At 39.5% G+C, this 22,278-nt stretch overlaps 1 protein-coding gene across 2 annotated transcripts in view; it reads left to right on the forward strand.

The window, feature by feature from the left end:
• The first annotated feature begins 294 nt into the window (after positions 1-294).
• PATL1 (PAT1 homolog 1, processing body mRNA decay factor) overlaps positions 295-22,278 on the forward strand; it is a 33,962-nt gene continuing 11,978 nt past the window's right edge. Inside the window, exons 1-10 of one of the 2 annotated variants that reach the window (XM_012552734.3) lie at positions 295-473; positions 3,736-3,847; positions 11,009-11,223; positions 11,560-11,634; positions 12,003-12,197; positions 13,126-13,227; positions 13,869-13,958; positions 14,244-14,458; positions 14,841-14,930; positions 21,320-21,503. In XM_012552734.3, coding sequence (XP_012408188.1) covers positions 459-473; positions 3,736-3,847; positions 11,009-11,223; positions 11,560-11,634; positions 12,003-12,197; positions 13,126-13,227; positions 13,869-13,958; positions 14,244-14,458; positions 14,841-14,930; positions 21,320-21,503 — 1,293 coding nt within the window. In that variant the 5' untranslated portion in view covers positions 295-458. Of the gene's footprint in view, positions 474-726; positions 1,437-3,735; positions 3,848-11,008; positions 11,224-11,559; positions 11,635-12,002; positions 12,198-13,125; positions 13,228-13,868; positions 13,959-14,243; positions 14,459-14,840; positions 14,931-21,319; positions 21,504-22,278 lie in introns of those variants that run through there. The other variant, XM_031943899.1, reaches the window with a different exon arrangement.

Consider the following 22,278-nt stretch of genomic DNA (forward strand, 5'->3'; position numbering starts at 1 on the left):
GACAGACGTCTCGTGATACGAGCGCCGGCCACGCCCCAGACGGGGAGCAGCCGCTCGCCCCAGGGAATCCAGCCCGGGGTTGAGGCGAGGGAATGGGGGTGGGGAGAAGCCACGCGCAGGAGCAGAACTGAACTCTGGGACCTATTTGTCGCCGACCGCCGAGGACTGCGGAGCGCCAGATCCGGCCCAGCGCAGCCGCACGAGCGAGGAAGGGCCCCTCCCCCTGCCCTCCGCTGCTCCGCGGCACAGTGCAGCGCGCCTGCGCACGCCCCTTCGCACGCTGGCACGCAAGCGGCGTACGGCGGCGGCTAGGGGTCGCGAGCCGGCGGAGGAGTGGCGGGCGCGCGCGGAGGAGCCCGGGGCGTCGGACGCGTCTCCCCCCCTCCCCACGCCTCCCTCCCCCATCCCCCTCCCGCTCCGCCTCCTCCCCCCCTTCTCCCTCCCCCCTCCCCCCGACGATGTTTCGCTACGAGGTGAGCGCGGGCCACCGGAAGTGGTCCCCCGGGAAGAGGGGGAGCGGGTGGGGGTCAGAGGGAAGGGGGGACCCCCACCCCGGGAGAACCGGGTGGGGGAGAGCGGGAGGGGCCGGGCCCGTTACTCCCGTTACACCTACGGATCGACGCCCCGGCCTGGGAGCCGCTGCCCCGCCTGAGGAGAGTGGGGGTCGGGGAGGCTGTCCCGGGGCCTGGGGGAGGGGGCTTCCAAAGGGCCTCCTCCGGGACCCTGAGGGGCTCCCTCTCTAACTTCAAGGGAGTGCGGTGTGGTCTGGAGGACTCCCTGTGTGACTGGGGGAGTCCCTCCAACCTCAGGAGGCTCTCGTAACATTTTGAGGGGCTACTCTGTAACTTTGAAGAGCTACAGTGTAACTTGGAGGGGCTACAGTGTAACTTGGAGGCATTCTTGCTGCAGCCTGGGGCGCTCCCTTGGGGCTCGGGGACTTTGTTCTAACTTTGGGGATCCCTTCTAACTTTGCCGAGCCCTCTTGGTAGCTCCTGGAGCCTTGGGGTGGGGCCGAGCCCGGGCCGCTGCCTCCCAGGCTCTTCCGATCGTGAGGTACCAAAGGGAACAGGTGCTGGAGGGCAGGAGGACTCGGAACTCGCCCCAGGCCTTCGATGCGGGACTCCCTGGGGAGCCCTGCGCTGCTGAGAAGCTCTGCCGTTGGGAGCTCTCCAGGGAGCCCTGGGCCGTTGGGAACCCTCTGGGGGGCCCTGAGCCGTTGGGCGCCTCCTGGAGAGGCCCGTAGTGTTGGGGAGCCCCATGGCGTTAGGGGGCTCTTTGGAGGGGCCCCTCAGGTGCAGGCTATCTTTGGGGTCTAGCTTGGAGGGGTGGTGATTTTGCTTCTAAACCCTGTAGGAGTTTTTTTCTGGGATTTGCATCCTCCCTTAGGCTTCCAGCAAAGTTGGCTGTCGTCTTCCCTACTTCCCTGGGAGCCCCAGGTACTGGTGTCCTTCTCACCCGCCCGCACAGGCCTTTGAGGCTCTGACCCAGAGCCCTGGTCTCCAGATTAGAAACCACTCTCACCCAGGCCCCTGGATTTCTTTGTAGATGACTTTACAGCAAGAATTTCCATTCCATCAGGCCCTGGGAACAGCTTTAATCAGTATTGTGTCCCAACCCCCTCATTTTACAAGGAAAGAAACTTCTGTCCAGAGGGCTTAGGGGATTTAGGTTCTCAGTGGTAGCAGATCTGGATTTGAGATCAACCTAACTATAAATGCCTGCTGCTGGAAAGAGCATTGATTGCAAACCGAGAACCCTGTTCTGTGGCTTACTATTTATTTGTGTTACCTTGGGCAAGTCTGTTCTTCAGATACAAAACTAAAAAGTAAACATCCCTTACTCTCGAGTTTAAATGCAAGTACAAACACAAAGTGATTTCTTACAGTGATGGGAAGAGATGGAGGGAAGGATGGGCAAATATATGAATGAGGTGAAACTTGAGCTGAGCTTTTAAGGAAGTTAGACTCTCTTTAAGAAGTTCATGTGAAGAGGGAGTACATTACAAGTAATATACTTGCCAGGCCTCAGTTTCCTTCGGAGTCCAGTTAAACCTGGTGATTTTAAGCAAAGCAATTGACTTCTCTGGATTTTATAGGATCTTAGATCTAGAACTAGAAGCAATTTCAGATCCTTTATTCGAACCTCTCTCATTCTCAATGGATGAGGGAACAGGGGCAAAGAAGTTAATTGACTTGGGCAAAAATCACACAGATAGTGAAGTGGTAGAGTTGGAATTCAGACCAAGGTCCTCAGATTCCAAGACTCATCATGCTTTCCACTGTACCACATTGCCTTCTTCATCTTAAAAATGGGGAAATACAGGCTTCTTTGCCCTCAAGAAGCTGATATTTTTCAGCTTGTGAAACACCTCTTGTGTTCTGTGATTCTAATAATTATTAATATTTTGCATTTATATAATGCTTAAAGATTCCCAAAACACTTTACAAATATCTCATTTTGATGCTCATGACAGTTTTGGTAGGTAGATAGTGTTATAATTCCATTTTACATGGGAGGAAACTGGCAGGCAGATTGTGATTTGCCCCAGCTCACAATGCTAGTAAGGGTTTGAGAAAGGGTTTGACTCAAGCCTCATTACTCCTAATCCAGGACCCTATCCAGTGTACCACTAGGTTAGAGAATTGGCACTAAACCTCTGGTTCATTCACCCCACTAGAATTGGCAAGAAGACTTCCCTGAACACAAGGCTCCCCAATTGCACTAACTTGGGATGGACTTTAAATGATTGCAGAAATAAGAGAGGGGAATAATTAGGCTGTTATTTTTTAAAAGCAGAAATGGTTAACTGAAAAAGAGGGGAATAAATTCATTTGCCTTGCAATTTTTTTGCAAGTGCAACAGATGATTTATCAAGATGTGCTTTGTTGGAAAATGGAGTGAATTGTGAGGTTGAAAACTTGCTATAGTGACATTTTTGTTTTCTTAGTTTGGGGGGTGACAGGTTGGGAAATATTTAAAAGTAAGGAGTGACTGAGAAATAAATGAATGGTGCAAAATAAGTTTATGGGAAAAAATACCTAAAATGCAGAGCCAGAAATGTCATATAATTAACTTTCAATTCCTTTTGCTACTTAAACCAGTGAAATAAGGAAGTTGAGGATTAGTTTCATTGTGATTTGTAGCAGTTGAGATTTAAGATCAAATCCCTTTACTAGATTTCTGATGAATTATGTCAAATGATAGTCAAAAAATATTGCATACGATATTGCATATTGTAAATAAAGACAAAGTTGGACTTAAATAGCACAGACACTGTCAGTACCAGACTATTTTAAACACACAAGTCATCCTTTCTGCTAACAAAAAATGATACTCTGTCAGAAGCAATCAGACTATTAAGTAATTTAGCTGGGCTGTTTTGGAAAATGTATTTGTCAGGACCTTGGTGTAGTAGGTTTGAAGTATTAGAAAGTGCCTATGGTATCAAAAAAAAAGTATCAATAAAATCAAGATTTCTGATAAGAGAAATCCTGGGAAGAAAAGGGAAATAGGATGGCTACTGAAAGAGAAGACTGTCCTGATAATAGATTCACCTTTGAAAGCATCTCAGATTTGATAAAGTTGTGTAGAAGAGAGACCATAGTCATCATGAAAGCGAATGGACGACATTCTTCAACAGAGAAGACAGTTCAAAGTGGTCTTTTCAGAACTGAAAATGAAATAGGGGTGTGTGGACTTGTCAAGTACCATAACACTTGTTTCTTATTTCTTTAGTCCCTAGAAGATTGTCCTCTGGATGAAGATGATGATGCCTTTCAGGCTCTGGGGGAAGAAGATGAAGATATTGATCAATTCAATGATGACACATTTGGAGCAGGTGCAGTTGGTAAGTATCACCTCACATTCTAAGTATTCTTGCACCTCTTCTGAGGCAGATGAAAACCACCAATTTAACGTCTCTGTCTTGGGGCTCAGTTTTGTCATTAATCCAGCCTTTCAGAAAGAGAGACCCTGCAACAAGTAGAAAAATTAATTAAAATTAATTTCAATTTTGAACTGGATTTGAAATAATTGAGTAATCAGTGGGCAATGGAGCTCCTTGGACGTACTCTCTTAGAAGTGAGAAGCAGTGTTTACTCATCCTTTGATCATGAAATTAATGACAAAGTATAATGATAGTGACAAAATTAGGATGTAAAAATATCTGTAGGAATTTAGAGTTGAGGCATTTGTGCACAAGTAATCCAAGACAAAAAGTATAGTAAGAAACATATATATAAGCAGTGAGGAAAGAGAAGAACATGAATAGTGGTGAATGAGACTGAGGCTGACAAATAGGAGAAAGGAAGACCTTAGAAGATATTCTCTGCAGTTTTCAATATATCTTAGATTGAGATGAAGACAGAAAAGTAAAAGAGAATTTAAGGATGGGAACTGAGTTGTGTAAATTCCATAGAGAGCTAAGGAATTATCATGAGCACTGTTCTGGGTTCCAGCCAGAAGAACCTTAAGAGAAAGGGACTAATGGCCTTTAGGTGGAGACAAGCCAAAAGGATGCTGTGCTCTAAGATGTTCGAGACTGGTATCAACCAGAGTGAAGGAGTCAGAAGATAGAGTCTTAGGGCAGAAGCTGTCTGTCATTTTGTCTTATCTTTATGATGATAGCATTTGTAGACAGCTAATGTAACAATATAGCACAAAATATTGAGTGCTAACATTAGAGCCATTTATCTATTAAGAGCATGTTCTGTTTTCACTCTTTCACCGAGTTCTTCAACATTAAAATAAACTGTGACTGAATTGGTTTGTAGATATTGCATTATTACGTCTTTAAACTTTAAACCATAAAAAGGATGATCTTTGCTCTCTGAGTAACTTTCAGTATTGTTCTGGGCAAAGATATTTACTTAGAGTATGTTTCCTCTAAAAGTGGGACAGATAATATATTGTAAGGACACTTAGTGTATGATATTTAGCCTTTCTCTCCCCCAACCCTCCACATAGATATTGCTGTACCCCTTGGAACAACACAAAGAACAGAATGCAGAAAATAAAGAGAATTAAAATTATTTCCTGTGAGCTTACTTGCTAGCCTAGTGAGGAAGTGTGACTAAGGAAAATTTTTCAGTCCACAAACTTTCAGTTTCAACAAACCAAAAAAAAGAAAAAGGATTTTCCAAGATGGGGAAATCTTTTTTTAAAAAGTATAAGAAGAGATTAGAGTTAAAAATCTGTTGGCAGATTTTATAGACACACGCACGCTACATCTCTTTAATAATAAGCAGCATCGTGTAAATATCATTCATCACAATTAATGATCTCCTTTAGTTTGCTTTGTGTAATTGTTACATGTCCAAAGACTCAGCTTTTTGATTGACTCAGCTTGGCAGTGTTAGTAACTCTGGGTTACTGTGATACCAAGTATCAGGCTTCCTTTAGAAAATAGATGATTCTGCTCTGTATATAAGTTAAGTTTTTGTGTTATTTTGGAGTAGTAAATTCAGACAAGCAAAAGTTTTAAAAAGGCAATACTTGTGTACCAAACAAACTCAGATAAGTAGCTGCTTGCCTGTCATCTCAACTTTCTTGAAATTGGGTATTTCTTTACCTTCTAAAGTAATAGTTTCTTTCTTGGGAATTGTGATTGTCCCCAAACTAAGTCTCCATCTCTCCTTGATTTTTCTCTCCTGCTCTTATTCATTGCTCCTTGATCTTTCAGGGTTGACCTCAAGGCCACCTGGCTTTACCATCACTGCGCTGATGGGATTGTCTTAAGTCCAAAAGCAGCTCAGACTCTGAGAGTCTTAAAGGCAGTATTTTTTGGTTGGAAAAAAAAAACAAAACAGGCCTTGATTTAAGTGACTAAGAGTACAAGCTACCTTTTCTTCTTCCTTTTCTTCTTCCTTCTTTTCCTTCCTTCCCTTTTCTCCTCCCCCATCACACCTCTTGTTTTCTTCTTGACTTGCAATGCCACTTGTGACCTACATGGATTGAGGTCAAACTTTTTTCATATCTGAGGAACTGCATTCTTTAGACCATGTGAAAAGTATAGAGAGTAAAATGTTACCACACAGTGTGTGCACTGGAGCTCAAAATGCCACACACTGTTTTCAAGTGATTTATATATTTATTGAAAGAAAGAATGAGAATGGTAAGGTTATAGTACACTATGCAAACATGCCTGCTTGATTCAGGATTAAATGTCTAATTTTTAAAATAGAACTTCCTCACCAGAGGAGTTAACAAACCAGTGATTTTATTCTTTTATTCTTTTCAATATAGAAAAATTCCTTTCCTGTCTCACTCAACTATACCTCCAACTATATTGGGGGAAGGAAAAGAAAAAATAAGGCCTTGTAACAAATATGCATTGTGAAGCAAAACAAATTACTGTATTGCCCATGTCCAGAACCATAATTCTGTACCCATGGTTCACCTCTCTTATTAGGAAGTGGGTAGCACACTTTGCCATCAGTCTTCTGGAATCATAAACTTAACAGTTTGAAAATATTACTCTTCTTTTCATTCTTTTTTGGTACCCAGATAGAAGAAGTGGGATTTTAATGGGGAAATGGCAAGTAAGAGGTGTAGTGATACTCTTTGTATCATGGCCTGAAATAACTCGTTATTTACACAACATCTGTGTTACAAATACTGTCTTTTCTGTAGGTATTGCAGTCAAAATATACTGTTAGTACCATGAAAACTTTGAGAATTTGTAGCTGACTTTGTCAAATTTTTTACTGTAAAAAGGGAGATAATAATGAAAATTCTCATTGGGTCATTTATTCTGATAAACGGGGAGTTGTTGAGCAAGCCAAGGAATCCAGTATGAGTGGCAGGCACTTACAAATCTGAATGCATCTGTAAACACATTTGGCATGTTTTTTCCAGATTTGCCATCTTTGATACCAGAATGAACTGTTGTTTCAGAGTCAGTGAAGGTCCTTTGTTTCCTAACTAATGTTTCCTAAGCTATAATGCTTTCCATTGCATTCATTGTGGATAAGAAGAATGTTGTCACATGTAGTTTTCTCATAGTTATATTTTATGGGAAATTATTGGCTGCATTGATTTACTACCTATAATCATTAAGGTAATTTATTTCTTTTATTTGCAATGTTGAATTTTATATTGGACCTTAAGAAAAGGCAAAAGAGGAAAAAAAAGTCAAGTTAGAGTAATGCTGAACCTCAGAGATCATGTAGTTCAGATGACGTCTGAAGAAGAACTTGACCATTCGTCAAGCAGTGATGATCCAGCCTGTGCTGCGTGATCTCCACAGAGAGGGAGTACAGGCCTTGGCAAGCTTTAATTTTCCTCTCCAAATCTTCTATCCATTGTTACTTGTTTTGCTTCTTGGTTCAAAGTAGAATGAAGACAATCCTTTTTCACGGAATAATCTTCTAAATATTTGAGTCCTCTAAGTTTTGACTTGGCTTGGCTGAACAAATACGTCATCTTCAGTCTTTGGCATGATCTCAAGGCCCTTTACCCTCTGGTCGGACACTTTCCAGCTCAAGGTTGTCCTTCCTAAAACGTGACAGCAGAATTGAACACCACTAACTCCAGACATGGCCGGCCAGCTTGTAGGATAGTAGAAAACTTAACTTGACTTCCCTGGCCACTGGTGAATGTTGCCTCACGTTGAACTTGTGGTCTAAAAGGTACAGATCTTGTTCAGATAAGCTGCTTTATGAGTAGTCTCTGTTCTTGTACTTATCAGTTTAGGTGATATTTGGTAAGATTCAAATGTAAGGAATTTATGTTCATCTCTATGTGGCTGAGTGGAAAGAAGCCTGAATCAGGAACTTAAACCTGTTGTAGTTTTGGCTCTGCTTTTGCTTTTCAGTGAGTTTCTTGTAAAGTCTGTTGCTTTAAGATTCCATCTATAAAATGAAGGGCCAACTCTAAAAAGTTATTCAGTATGGTACTACAGAAAATCAAGTATAGAGAGAATTAAAATTTTCTCTTTGATCTCTTGCCCAAGACAGACAGCATTGAAAGTCTGTCCAGATAATTTAATCATGTATCCACAGATTTAATACAAAATATGTAATGTGTACAATCAAAGAGAAATGTCACTGTATATTGTGAATGGATAATAATCATTGTATATATTTAAATGGAGTGGAATTAGGAAGAAAAATGCCACTTGTTTTTTGTTCCTTATCAAAACCTTCAGAGTAGAAGCAGAAATTTCGGGAGCTTTTTGATGAATAAGGTTAAGCTTGGCAAACTGGTCTGAGAAGACGATGTTTCTCATAGACGTAAGAATGGAATGGTTATATTAAAGAAGCTTTGGCAGAAGGAAGGAAACGTGGTTTGGGAAAGCTAAGGTGGGTGGTGATCAGAGTTCTGGTCATCATGAGAGTGAAGTTCAAAGACATGGGGGTGGTATGTGGTAACAACAAGAAAAAATGTCTGGTAGAACTGTCCCAGATTGAGAGTAGAGATGAAGCTAGAGCCTGCCTGGGAAAAGCATAGCAAGTAAAAGATCAACAGAAGCTGAGTGAAGAATGTATCTGTAGGGATGAAGAGAAAGAGGAAGCTTGGAGGTGATAGAGATATGAACATGTTTTCCTGACAAGAATAGTTGTAGTTTAATATTTCTGGGGAGGTTCATGTTTGAATCATGTTTGACCAAGACCCACTATAATGGTGTTATAATGCAAGTAAATTACAGTATCAGTTTTTTGAGATGTAGAAGGATGCAAAAAAAAAGATGGAGGAGACAGGTTCTCTATCTTCAAAATAGAGAATACATATGCAAATAACTAATTTTTAAGATCAAATTGGGAGTTTAAAGAGACATATAAAGTGTTAGAAGAGATAGGAAAAATTCTTTCTGGCTGGGAGGATCAGAAAGTAGCTAAGAATTGGACAAGCAAACAGGGATAGGGAACATTCCAGGCAAAGAGAATAGTTTGAGTAAAAGCCCACAAGTAAAGAATTTAGAGCAGGTTTCCATATTAAGTAGCAATTTGGTTAGAGAGTAGAATGTTTAATTGGGAATGTGGCTAATGAGGATGGAAAGATTCATTGTGACCAACTAAGTTAGGTAGACCCTCAAGTGAGAATTGGAGCTTTCTTTACTTGATCTTCCATTGAAGGGATCTTCAATGATTTTTAAGATGTGAAGGTTCATTCATGATCAGAGCTTTTGCTTAGAAAGATTAAATTAATAGCAGTAATTAGCTGTTAATGGACTCCAAATTGTACAAGTTATTATCTACTTTAGCTCTAAGTCTACACAGGTTCTGGGATTTCTGAGATCTTTGAAACCTTGGATTTAATATGCCAGCAACACAGAACTCACAAAAATAACTGCATTTTACTCCCCAAAGAAAGGTATGGATATAATCAAGATATGTACTGTATACTTGTTCAGTAATGAACATGTTAATCTAATATACATTTTAAAATACCTATCTGTAAGCATTTATTAAGCATCTGCTGAATACCAGATGCTGTTTTGGGCACTCAGATCACAAATATAAAGAATTCTTAGTTTACAAACATGATCCATAGGCTGGAGGGGACCCTTAACTCAACAACATAAATCTCTCCATGATAAATTCTATATAATAAAATTTATAGTTCTTAACCCTACCCTTAAACACAGAAAACACACTTTTCCCAATAAAGGGAGCATTAAGGGTTTATTTTTTTTTTATTTTTGTATTTCAAGTATTTAATACAGTATCTGGCACATGGTAGGCATTTAGTGCATGTTGATTAAGAGAATGACACTGTTACCTCTCCTAATTCTTTTAGACTCCATCCACATGGACTGGAGTTGGGGGTGGGGGAAAGGGAAGAAAGAGGCCAAAGGAGACAGAGGCAGAGTGTGTTTCTGCTGAAGCTCAGCTTCAGGTTAGAACATATCTGAGCCAGCAAAGAGGGTTAGGAAGGAGACTCAGCATTCTATGGGCTATGGGGAAGAGGGGAAAGAAAAATGAAAGCAAAGTTTCCAGACTCCTACTCCACAGCCACAGCAGGCAAGAGAATGATGGGGAAGATTATGGGCCAAAAGTCAAGAAGTTCTGTCTCCTTTTAATCATATTAGATCACAAAAAGATGTGCCATGTCTTCTTTTTCAGAAACACCTAATTTAGAGATGATGCAGAGCTCATGCAAGTTGAAAGCTGTGCCATCAGAAAAGTTTAGAAAGGAGACTTTTACCTATTAAGTTAGCTCAATCATCTCCCTTATTTCAGTAGATTTTTATTGATTTAAGAGGGTCCTGGTCTGTCTCATAACAGGAAGCCACCCCTTCAACTGTGACTGATTGAGGGACATTCCTGTGCTAGTGGAAGGTTGGTGGGATAAGAGCAGGCTTTTCTACTACTCTCCTTCCCTTTCAAAGAGCCAGAAAGTATTAACTATTAAATACAACATTGCCAGCTTGTGAAACTGCAGATACCTCATCATATGTCTATATTTGGGGGAGAGGGGAAAGAGAGATTGAAGGCAGGTCAATTACTTAGAAGTTTGTTATAATGGACACACAAAGAGGTGAAGCTTGGAACTAGGATGGTGCCATTAGGAGTAGAGAAAGGGAGCTGGTTGTGAGAGATGGTAGATATAGAATATTTTGAATTGTAAAACTTTACAGTTAGTGGGATGGAAAGCAAGGGAGAAGGAAAAATCCATGAGGACTTGGACGTTTTAGACTTGGGTAATTGGAAAGATCATGATAAATTAAGCCGCATAAGAGGGAGCAGATTTTAGGAGAAAGTTGAATTGTACTTTAAACATGTTATATTTGAGGTATCAATGCAATAGCCTGGTGGGAACATGCAGAAGCTCATTGGAACTTATGTAATTCAAAAAGAGAGAGGTCAGGACTAGCTAGAGACCTTTGGGATTCTTTCCCCTTAGTGAGGTAGAGGTAATTCTGAAGGAAGAAAAAAGAGCCTATACAGATAAATAAGAGATCCAATAACAAGAATTTATAAGCCTATCAACAGTCCCTTGGTGATTTATGAAATAAGATCTTTAGTGCTTTTGTTAGTTGTATTTCATCTTTGTGGTTTTCTTATAGATGATGACTGGCAGGAAGCACATGAGCGCCTGGCTGAATTGGAAGAGAAGCCAGTGGCAGCAGTTGAACAGACAGGCAATGGGAGCACTGATGAGATGGACTTACTGGGAGACCATGAAGAAAATCTGGCAGAACGACTCAGTAAAATGGTGATTGACAATGAACTGGAGGACCCGGCGATCATGAGGGCGCTGCAGACCAGGCCTGTTGTGCAGGTGAGTTGATCCCCCAGGCTCTAAGGCCTTCTGAAGATAGACCTTTCCTGGTATTTCCACCCAGGCAATGGAACTGAATGACATCTTAAGCTTTGTAACTTTTTGTTGTGCTGCTGTTCATGTTCACTAAAAGTGAATACAAAGTAAAAAAGGCAGGTGTAGTGATAGGCTTACACAAAGGCCAAATGATGAAGTGTGTTTTCTCAGGTTGAACTCTCTGAATCCTCATTTGGGTAAATAGAATAAACCAACCAGGGAATTCAAATTGTTCCAGAGTTCCAACAATTGCTCATCTCTCTTCCTTTTTTTTTTTTTTTTTTTTTGGTTAAACCACAGCCTGGAGGACTCAATTCTAGCATTTGGGATGGTTCTGCAGTTCTGAGACGAATACGAGGACCACTGCTTGCTCAGGTGGTTATATAATTATGTATAATCCAGAGTATACAGTTTACTATTGTGAAATATATCATCGTTTTAACAAAATGTGAGGAACTTTAGTATGCCCGTGACTTGCATAGTACCTGGTATGTTGAGTCCTTAAGACTCACTTCAACAAACATTTATTAAAATATGTTGAAATGTGAGATACAGTAGTGACTAAAAAAATCTAGTCTAGCATTTGTCTCCCCAATTTGGGGTATTCTTTTTCACTGCTTAAAATTCAGCTTGACCATTTACTTCTATAAGTGCCACAGCAGATCATATTTATTTCAAAATGTTTTGGAAATTTCTAAAGCACTCGTGTGTCCAATTTTCTAATTGCTCTGCTTTTCAATTAGGAAATGCCCACAGTGTCTGTGTTAGAATATGCCTTACCTCAGAGACCCCCACAGGGCCCAGAAGAGGAACGGGACCTTTCTGAGCGGGCATTACCAAGACGTTCAACTTCTCCCATCATTGGGAGCCCCCCTGTCAGAGCAGTTCCAATAGGCACCCCACCTAAGCAGATGGCTGTCCCCAACTTTAACCAGCAGGTAGGTCTCACTCACACACACTCAGCCCAGGCTGTTGGGAATCTGGGCAAAATCATTTAGTGGATTCCTTCTGGGCGGAGGGGGGAAGATTTTGGTAGGCACTGAATTAGAAAGGAAAAGAGCCAATTTAGAGTAAAAAAGAGAAAGATGCCCCTCTCATTCATTGCTGCTGCTGCTGTCTAATAATTGAAAACAGATTGGTTACCACTTAATGGTTTTTTAAAAAATATTTTGGTGACTATCCAAAACACTGCCAGATAATTAAAGGCTGGGGGGAATGGGAACACACAGTGCTGTCCACATCCCTTTGTACCCTTAAGATATCCCTGCTTTCCCTAGAGCCTGTGCAGTCCTGTTCCATAGACTTTCCTCCACCTGAAACCAGCAGCTGAAAAGGAAGGCCCATTTGGAAGGTATGGGGGGAGGGAGGTGCTGGTATGGCCCAGCCAGGATCACTTTTATCTGAAACAAGTCAAAATAGTGACAGTATATATCATGAAGCTGCTGAGCATAGAGGCCATAGCAGAATGTCAGTCTGCAGAATGGGGCTTAGTTAATCCTCCAGCTTTCTTCTCCATTCCCTATCCCAAACTGTTTACCAAAATGTGCCATCAAGGGAGTGAGAATTTGCAAGTCCAAGAATTTGCTAGTACCTCCCTCAGCATGGAAGGGGTGGGGATACTGGAGAATTAGCTAAATCTTCCTCAGCTAAAATGGGCACATTGTTGTTTGTGAGAGAGAAAGATCAGGAGGACCTTGCTTGAACTTGTTCAGAAGCAGGGCCATTGATTTCCATTTGACTCCTACATGAAAATCTGAGGGGAGGGATGCTTAGAGTAGGTGAAAGGCAAACTGACCTGTACTAAAGGCCAATTCTATGGGTTGGTTTTTTTTTTTTTTTTTTTTTTTTTTTTTTTTGTCCCGACAGATTCTGTGCCCGAAGCCTGTTCATGTTCGTGCCCCAATGCAACAGCGATATCCTGCTCCCTATGGTGAGAGGATGTCTCCAAACCAGCTCTGCGGAGTCACGGTATTGTACTTTGCTACTCACTGTGCATGTGTTTATATTCTGAACCATCTTTTGCTGCCTCTTAACCACCATTAGATACTGAACTTGGACATAGGTCTTCTACAACCTCTCTACTTCAATTTCTTAATCTCCAAAAATCCTAAGGCTAATATGATTCATGCTGCTCAATTATTTCTCTTACCTCAACTTTCCCTTCTTTCCAAATCCAGACTGTCGATTTGATCAACTTTTAGAACTCAAGCAGTGGGAGGCTGTTGTACCTAACTTTCAGCTCATCATCACCTGCAGTTTCCTTAGCAAATGATTTTGTGGGCCTTATATGGCCTGCAGGATCAGACATTCCTCATCCTTGCTTATAGGAGCAACAAAATGGAGAAGGAATGATATTTCAAGATATAGAAAGAGAAACGCTGATTATTTAACATGTAAAGAAATGGTGAAAGAAATTGATCATTTTTTTAATGGTCTGCAGTGATGTTATAAATATCCAAATAGCCCTTGGCAGAAACAAGTTTCCCCACCCCTGTCCTCCAGGATAGCTTGAATGTCTTAAGCTGTTAAATTTATATTATTTGCACATGACCCAAGTATGTTTTATGTTTCTACTGAGTGTATGTGTTTTATTGATGTTTCTTTTCCAGAACTCTTCCCTTCTGGGCCACCCATTCCCTCCCAGTGTCACACCTGTTCTCAGCCCTATTCAGAGAGCACAGCTTCTAGGAGGAGCACAGGTAAAACTGTGGCTATCTTTTCCTCTTGCCAGATGGGGTTTCTCACTTTCTTGCCTCAGGATGTAGTATTTGGGTTGTTAATATTCTGTCACTCCTTAGCATATCTTCTGCTTTGTTTTTCCCAGTAAAGTTATTTTTAAAAATTATTTATTTAGTCTTTTAATTTTTCCCACCAGCAAAGTTAATGATGCAGAAAATACTCTCTGGTAGATAAAAGTCTGCTGCTCTTTAGTATAAAGTCCTTTGTAGTTGAATTGAAGAGTTTGTCTCCGTTTATACCTGCAGCCTGGAAGGATGTCTCCCAGCCAGTTTGCTCGTCTCTCTGGATTTGTAAACAGTCCCCTTGCTTCCATGAATCCCAAGTTGCTTCAGGGAAGTGTTAGGCAACTGATTCCTCCAGCTCCTGGCTTCCGTGCCTTCTTTGGCGCACCTCCACCAGCTACACCACCCCCAGCACAGCAGCATCCCTCCTGCCCAGGACCTCACCTGCAAAACCTAAGGTAACTATATCTGATGCTCACTGGATTTCTTTTATGTTTACAGAGTATAGTGCTCTATTATTTGGTCCTTGTTTCTAGAGTAAGAAATTAAGCAAAAAACATATTCTTGCTAGCCCTTCATTCAATTGTCAGGACTGCCTTTAGGAGATGAATATATGGGATTTGAACTTTCATTGTCTTTGATATCATTTCACAACCAGCTCTCCTGAAGTCACTGAAGACTTTTGTAACTCAGTGTCCTAAAATGATGTCCATTTATAAACTTGAACTACATTAGCACCATCTGTCAGCTAAACGAGGAGCAGGCAGAGCAGATGACTTTCCTAATAAAAGAATGCTTCTTATCACTTGGATGATTCTTAGAAATTTTTTCCCCCCACAGACCTCAGTCCCAGATGTTTAGACCAGACACAACTCACCTTCACCCCCAGCACCGTCGACTCTTACATCAGAGACAGCAACAGAATAGAAAGTGAGTACCAAATTCTCCTGAATTTGAATGGTGTTAATACAAGGAATTCTTTCCACTGACTATTTTCACAATTAGGGAATTAGTTAATCAACAATAATAAAAGTAATAATAGCATTTATATAGCAGTTTAAAGTTTGCATAACTCATTACATGTGTAAATGCATGTTATCCTCACAACAACTCTGTGAGTTAGTGCTATTATCCCCATTTTACAGATGAAGGAAACTGAGGCAAATCACGGTTAAGTGACTTTAGTCAAGGTCACACAAAACTAGTAAGTATCTGAGGTAAGGTTACAAGTCAGGTTTCCTGAAAATACATTATTTCCTTTTGTATGTGTTTTAATTAAAAGAAGAAGAAAGGGAAAAAAGGAGAAATTCTAATATTTCAACTGGGCAATTTTACAGTGATCAGATATTCAGTTGTGCAAATAGAGTTATTAGACAGTGTGGTCTAGCCTGAAGAGTAGTGGACTTGGATTCTGAAGACCTGGATTCAAATGCTGGTAAAGCACATTTGAGCTATGTGACCTTGGGCAAGCCACTTAACTCCAGAGACTCGGTTTCCTTGATTTTACAAGAATCTGGTGTTACTTAGACTACCTGCCTTGCAGGGCTTTTGTAAGAAGATTGCTCTGAAAGTCTTAAAACATTATAGACATGGAAGTTATTATTCCCATATTCTTACTTTATAAGAATAGTGAGCAATGAATGAATGAATTTATGAAATTTGTTGAATCACTTAGAAGAAACATTCTATGTAAATTTGAATTTTAAAAATTACTTGTAAATGGTATAAGCCTCATCTCTAATTTTCATAAGTATTAATATTAAACCAAAAAATTCATTTTCCTGACAGTCTTTTTTTTAAATTTGTAATCTCTCTTTTATCTTGTAACCTTTTATTTTTCAAAATACATGGAAAGATAGTTTTCAATATTCACCCCTGCAAACCCTTGTATTGTGCATTTTTCTTTCTCCTTCCCCAGACGGCAAGCAATCCAGTATAGGTTAATCATGTACATTTCTTCCAAACGTATTTCTACATTTATCATGCTTCACAAGAAAAATCATATTAAAAAGAAAACAACAAACAAAGCAAACAACTACAACAAAAAAGGTGAAAATACTATGCTGTGATCCACATTCAGTCTCCTTAGTCCTCTCTCTGGCTTTCTCCATCACAAGATCATTGGGATTGGCCTGAAATCATCTCGTTGTTGAAAAGAACTACGTCTGTCAGAATTGATCATCACATAATCTTGTTGCTGTGTACAATGTTCTCTTAGCATCAGTCCATGTAGGTCTCTCCAGGCCTTTCTGAAATCAGCCTGCTCATCATTTCTTATAGAACAACAATATTCCATAACATTCATGTACCATAACTTATTCAGCCATTCTCCAGCTGTTGGGCATCTACTCATTTTTGGTTCCTTGCCACTACAAAAAGGGCTGCTACAAACACTTTTACACGTGTGGATCCATTTTCCTTTTTTATGATCTCTTTGGGATACAGATTAAGTAGTGACACTGCTGGATTAAAGGGTATGCACAGTTTAATAGCCCTTTGGACATAGTTCCAAATTGCTCTCCAGAGTGTTTGGATCCATTCACAACTCTACCAACAATGTTAATAGTGTCTCAGTTTTCCCACATCCCCTCCAACATTTATCATTATCTTTTCCTGTCATCTTAGCCAATCTGAGAGATGTGTAGTGGTATCTCAAGTTGTCCCTGATAGTCTTTAAAAACAGATGGTTGATGTTCACCCTTTTGATCCTTTTTCACACTGTTCACTGCCTGCTTAGTTCTGTTTCTGGTCTCCTTTCTGGGACCTTGCTCACCTGCCTGCTTGATCTTTAGCACCTCCCGTTAGCTGTGACTTTTGCTTCTTGGTAGCATTTCTACAAGCATGGCAGAACACAGAATTGCGTGGGAAGCATGAATCTTATTTGTTTGAGTTCCATATGTTACTTTGAAAACTGCCCTGCTTTTTCAACATGCTTTCTTTTTGAACTTTCTTGTGCACTTGTGAAAATATTTCGGTGGCACTAGCTCTCTCTCCCCCTTCTCTCTATCTCTCTTAAACTCCCCACCCATTTACAGAAAGACGAGAGCCAGGGAAGCATGACATGACTCCATTTGGTGGCCATGTGCAAAGTCAGGGCTCTTTTATACCTTGAGTCTGTCACCTCTCTATGAGGCTCCGTTACAGATCTTCCCCAAGACATGCTTGCTCATTACTTTGACTGATGTTCGCGTTGTATAAATTGTTCCCTTAGTTCTGCTCACTTCATTCTGCATCAGTTCATACTAATCAGGATTTTCTGAAATCATCTCATCTTTTTTTTTCCTTTTAAATAAATTTCCATATTTGTCATCTCATCTTTCTTATGCTACCATATACTCCATTATAGTCACATACCACGATTAGTTCAACCATTCCCTAGTTGATGGCCTTTGTTTTTCTTTTTGTTTTCCCTTTCAAATATCACTTTAAAGATGAGGAAGTTTTGTTCGTCGCTGTTCCATGCCTGGTCTGTCTCTCCCTCTTCCCTCTGCCCTCCCAGCCCTCATCCACATTTGTTTCTCTGTTGAGTTTAATACTGCAGACTCGGTCTTTTTCAGATAACATTGAGATTGATCTGATGCTACTTTTGCAAATGCCATTTTTCCATGTTTGTATACTCTTCTCACATACCACTACAATGAGAAATTCTTCCTCCTTTTTATGCTAATATACTCTTCCTTCTCTTTTCCTCTCTTAAAACTCTCAGAAAGGAAACGGTATACCCCCAGGTCTTCTGTGTTTCTTTCTGTATTTAACTTCCTCAATACCCTTTGAAGATTAAAGTTCCAGTGGGACATTTGTTTATTCTCTTTAATTAGAATATTAGTTCTGCATCAACATACAGCCCCCTTCAGTTGCTCAAATAAATTTCCTTTTGTATTTCAAAGTTCCTACTCGGCTTTGGTCTTTTCATCAGAAATACTGAAGGGTCACTTTTCCCCTCGGTTTTGCAGAGTAACTTATCCTTGGATGTTTAGTCTAGTCTAGTCTAGATTTTGGCTGTGATATTTCTAGATTTTTCTCTTGGAATTTTTTTCCCAGGAAATGATCAGTGGATTTATTTTCACTTTGCCTTCTAGCTCTAAATAGATTTAGGTCATGATTTCTTGAAGCAATAGTATTCAAGCTTAACATTTGCATTCTGACTTTTCATCACATCACTTAAATGAAATTACCCTATCCAAGTTTACCAGTGACCTAATTGCCAAAACCAGTGGCCTTTGCTCAGTACTTTAACCTTCTTGACTTCACTCCCTCCTTCTAGATATTTCTCCTCTGTGCACTGATATTTCCTGGTTCTCTACTTCTGTGGCTGTTCCTTAGTGTCCTTTGCAGGATCTTTTGTCTTTATCTCAACCCCATGTTGTTTGTTTTCGGAATTGAAAACCTTTGTGATGTCTACATAAATGTACAGTATGTCTGACTGTGGCTGATTAAATCAATCAAGCTCCAAAACTCTGGGGCTTCTCTATCACAGACTATTAAATAGACCTGTATGTTCTGTAGGTGTTTCAGACACAATATGTATAAAATAACTCAAAAAACATCCGTCTTCATAATTTTCTTATTCTATTGAGATTGTGACCTTTCTTTTAATTACCTAAATTCAAGACTTTTATGGACACATTAATCTTGAATTATACTTAGTTGTTTGCTATCCCTCAAATCTTATTTATTCTCTGCTAAGTCTTATTTATTCTGTCTTCACAGTTGCCTCATTTCCTTTTTCTCTATTCATGGAATCCCCACCCTACTTCAGGCCCTTATTACGTCTCACTGGGATTATTAAAGTCAACTAATTGATCTTCATACCTCAGTTCTATCTCCTCTTATAGTCTATTCTCCACAGTTTCCAGACTGATATTCATAAAATACAGATCTGACCTTGTCACCTCCCTCCTCAAGAAACTTGAGTGGTTCCTTTTATTTCTAGTATCTTATATCGACACCCCTACTTAGCTTTTAAAGTCCTCCATCATCTGATTTGAGCTCACCTTTCCAGGTTCCTTGAACATTACTTTCCCCTACACAGTCTTGTGTTCCACCTAGACTAGTTTATTGCTTTTCCTTGTATCTGACATTCTTTCTTTTATCTCAGCCTTTGCATTGGCCGGCCCTCTTTGGAATGTTCTCTCCTCTGCTTTGTAATAGAGTCCCTAGTTTTCTTCAAAGCTCAGCTCAAATATCACTTTCTACAAGAACTCTCCTCTCATCCACATATTGTCTCTTTACTCTCATATTTCTCTTATATTCATCATATCAGTCAAATGAGCCTGTGTTAATGCTCATATAACTTTCCTACTTCCATCCTTGGCCTTTTGCACATTCTATTCACACCTTCATGAAATCACATTTCTGCCCTTCAAAGTAACTTCTGCTATAAATCTTTGGCTACTTTTGCCTCATTATTTCCAGGAATGCCTTGACATATGTATAGCTATCATTCGTTATATAGGATGTATTTATATATATGTGTGTATTATTTTGTACTATATTCTTAAATAGTGAATATTCTATATACATTCTTAACTGACTACAAAAACTTTAAGTGTTATCAAACCTAATCTTTATGACCAAGTGACAGATGTTACAACTTGTTCTTGTTGGTCATACAGTTCAAAGAATGATATAGCACTTATTTATGTGCTTAAAGAATTTCAATTTTGAAAAATTCTTTTTCTTAATTTATCATAAAGTTCTGGAGAAGGGAACCAAAAGATTTCATCTGTACTTTACCAGGAAGATAATGGAGGCTTGAGTTATGAAGAAACAATAATTAGCTCAATGCAAGTTTTTATAGGTTGCCTGTGTACCAGGGCATCATGGTAAGCTGCCAGGTATGCAGAAATAAAAAGTAAATGGTCCATCCTCTCCAGGAGCTTACATTCTACTGACTCGCATAATAATAAATGACAGATCGTTTATTTTCAACTCAGTTCTCAAACATTTTTTCCTTATTGTCTATACTCCTTTTTATATAGAATATTATGCAATTATATTCTTTTTCTCTTAAAATATTTTTATATTCTCCAGTTACATGTAAAACAATTTTTTACGTTTTTAAAATTTTGAGTTCTCGATTCTCCCCTTCCTCCCCTCCCCTCACCCCCATTGGGAATACCCATGTGAAGTTGTACAAAATATTTCCATAAAACTCATGTTGCAAAAGAAAACATAGATTTCCCCCAAAAAAATAATCTTCAAGGAAAAAAAAGAAAGTAAAAAAAAAAAGTATGTTTCAGTCTACATTCAGATATAATCAGTTCTTTCTCTGGGTATGGATAGCATTTTTCATCATAAATCCTTCAGAGTAGTCTTGGGTCATTGTATGCAATTATATTCTTTAACTTAGATGTGACTTCTTTCTAGGAGTTCATTCTCACTACCAGAGGGGAGAATATTTCATATTTTAATTATTTTTATTATTTTAAATTTTTTTTGTTTTAAAATTTTCAGTTCCAAATTTTTTCCCTCCCACTAGCTCCTTTTTTCCTCATCCTCACGAGAAGGTCGGCAACATATCAGTTATACATGTAAATCAGACAAAACATTTTAGCTACATTTTCAAAAAAAGTAAGAAAAATGAAGGAAGTGAGATAATCATACTGTGGTTTGCACTCCAGGATCCATCCTTTCTCTCTCTAGAGATAGAGAGCATTTTTTCATCATGAGCCCTCTAGAATTGTCTTAGATCATTGTATTCATCAAAATAACTTAAGTTTTTCCACAATCATTACAACATTGCTGTTATTATACACAATGATCTGCTGGTTCTTCTCACTTTACTTTGCTTCAGTTCATGTAGGTGCTGCCTTGTTTTTCTGAAACCACTCCCCTTTTTCTTTTTAGCACAGTAGTATTCCATCACAGTGATATACCACAACTTCTTTAGCCATTCCCTATTTGATGAGCATCCCCTCGATTTCTGGTTCTTTGCCACCACAGAAATAGCTGCTGTAAATATTTTTGTATATATAGGTCCTATTCCTTTTTTGGAATAAACCATTGGCCCTGTTCTAAGTTTACTTTTTTCCTTTTCTCATTTTCTACCTTGTTTCTAGTATTTCAGCTTCATTTTATCCTCTAATCTCAAATCCCTTTTCTCTTGTTCTGTCAGTATTCATAACCATGCCATACTCTAGCCCTGGATTACTCCTGCCATCTGCCTTCTTCACTTTTGCTCACATGCTGCTTAGAGAGTTGGGGAAATGACTCAAATGAGCTGACTGTTAGAGGCCTATTAATAACATCAAAACAAAACAAGTTACCCACCAATTCCAAATCTTTGAGTGAATTAAACATGTTTTTCTTTTCCTTAGTCAGCATCGAACTATAAATGGTGCAGCTGGGGATCGAGGAGGTCACCGAAGCAACCATCAGGAACAGCTTCGAAAGGACCCATATGCCAACCTTATGTTGCAACGGGAAAAGGATTGGGTTTCGAAGATCCAGATGATGCAATTACAAAGCACTGATCCCTACCTGGATGACTTTTATTACCAGGTATATGTTATTTGCCATTTCTTTGTATATCTCTCTGGATCCCTAACTGGTTATTTTAACTAATTAAATACTTGAATGAATTTGTGATTTTACTGATATAGGATTCCTTTCAGTGATGAAATATTGAAACCTATACTTTCCTTCTCACCCTGTGAGACCCCGCGTTCTGGAGACTTTCTAGATATTTTAACTTAAACTGTTGGTACCGTAACAGTATTTAGGTACTCTGTTATCCTCTTTTTCTACATCATTGACTCCTCTTTCCAAATATATATTTCTTAGACAATAATGTTATTTTATGCCTCCTTCCAAAAACAATTATCTGTGAAATTTTCTTTTGAAATCCCTGACTGGCTCTTGACTTGATAAATTCCATTTTTCAAGTTGAATGTGGGTATTGGTTGTAATAGAATGATTTTGTAGTTATTTTCAATAGGCCCTTTTAGTTTAATACACCGGGTCCTTTGGGCATTACCTTTGCTCATCATTCTTCTTCTGCCAGAGAAGAACACTGGCAACCTTACCTTAGATGACTCAACTTATTTGGAGACTGACTTTTGTTCTAGAGTAAATGTCTCATTCCCCTATTTCACATCCTCTAATCCTTATCCACATCAATCCTGCTTCTACTGTGTTCCATTTTGTTCTTCCCATCCCTCTGTAATGCCTTCTGGAATTTCTTCCTTCCTTGATTAGCGGATTTTTCCTTCATTTTAGCCCTTTTCCTTTTGTGTTCCTCCCATCTTCTGCTTTTTACAGAGACATGATTACACCT

Source organism: Sarcophilus harrisii, chromosome 6 (assembly GCF_902635505.1).
Source record: "Sarcophilus harrisii chromosome 6, mSarHar1.11, whole genome shotgun sequence".
NCBI lineage: Eukaryota > Metazoa > Chordata > Mammalia > Dasyuromorphia > Dasyuridae > Sarcophilus > Sarcophilus harrisii.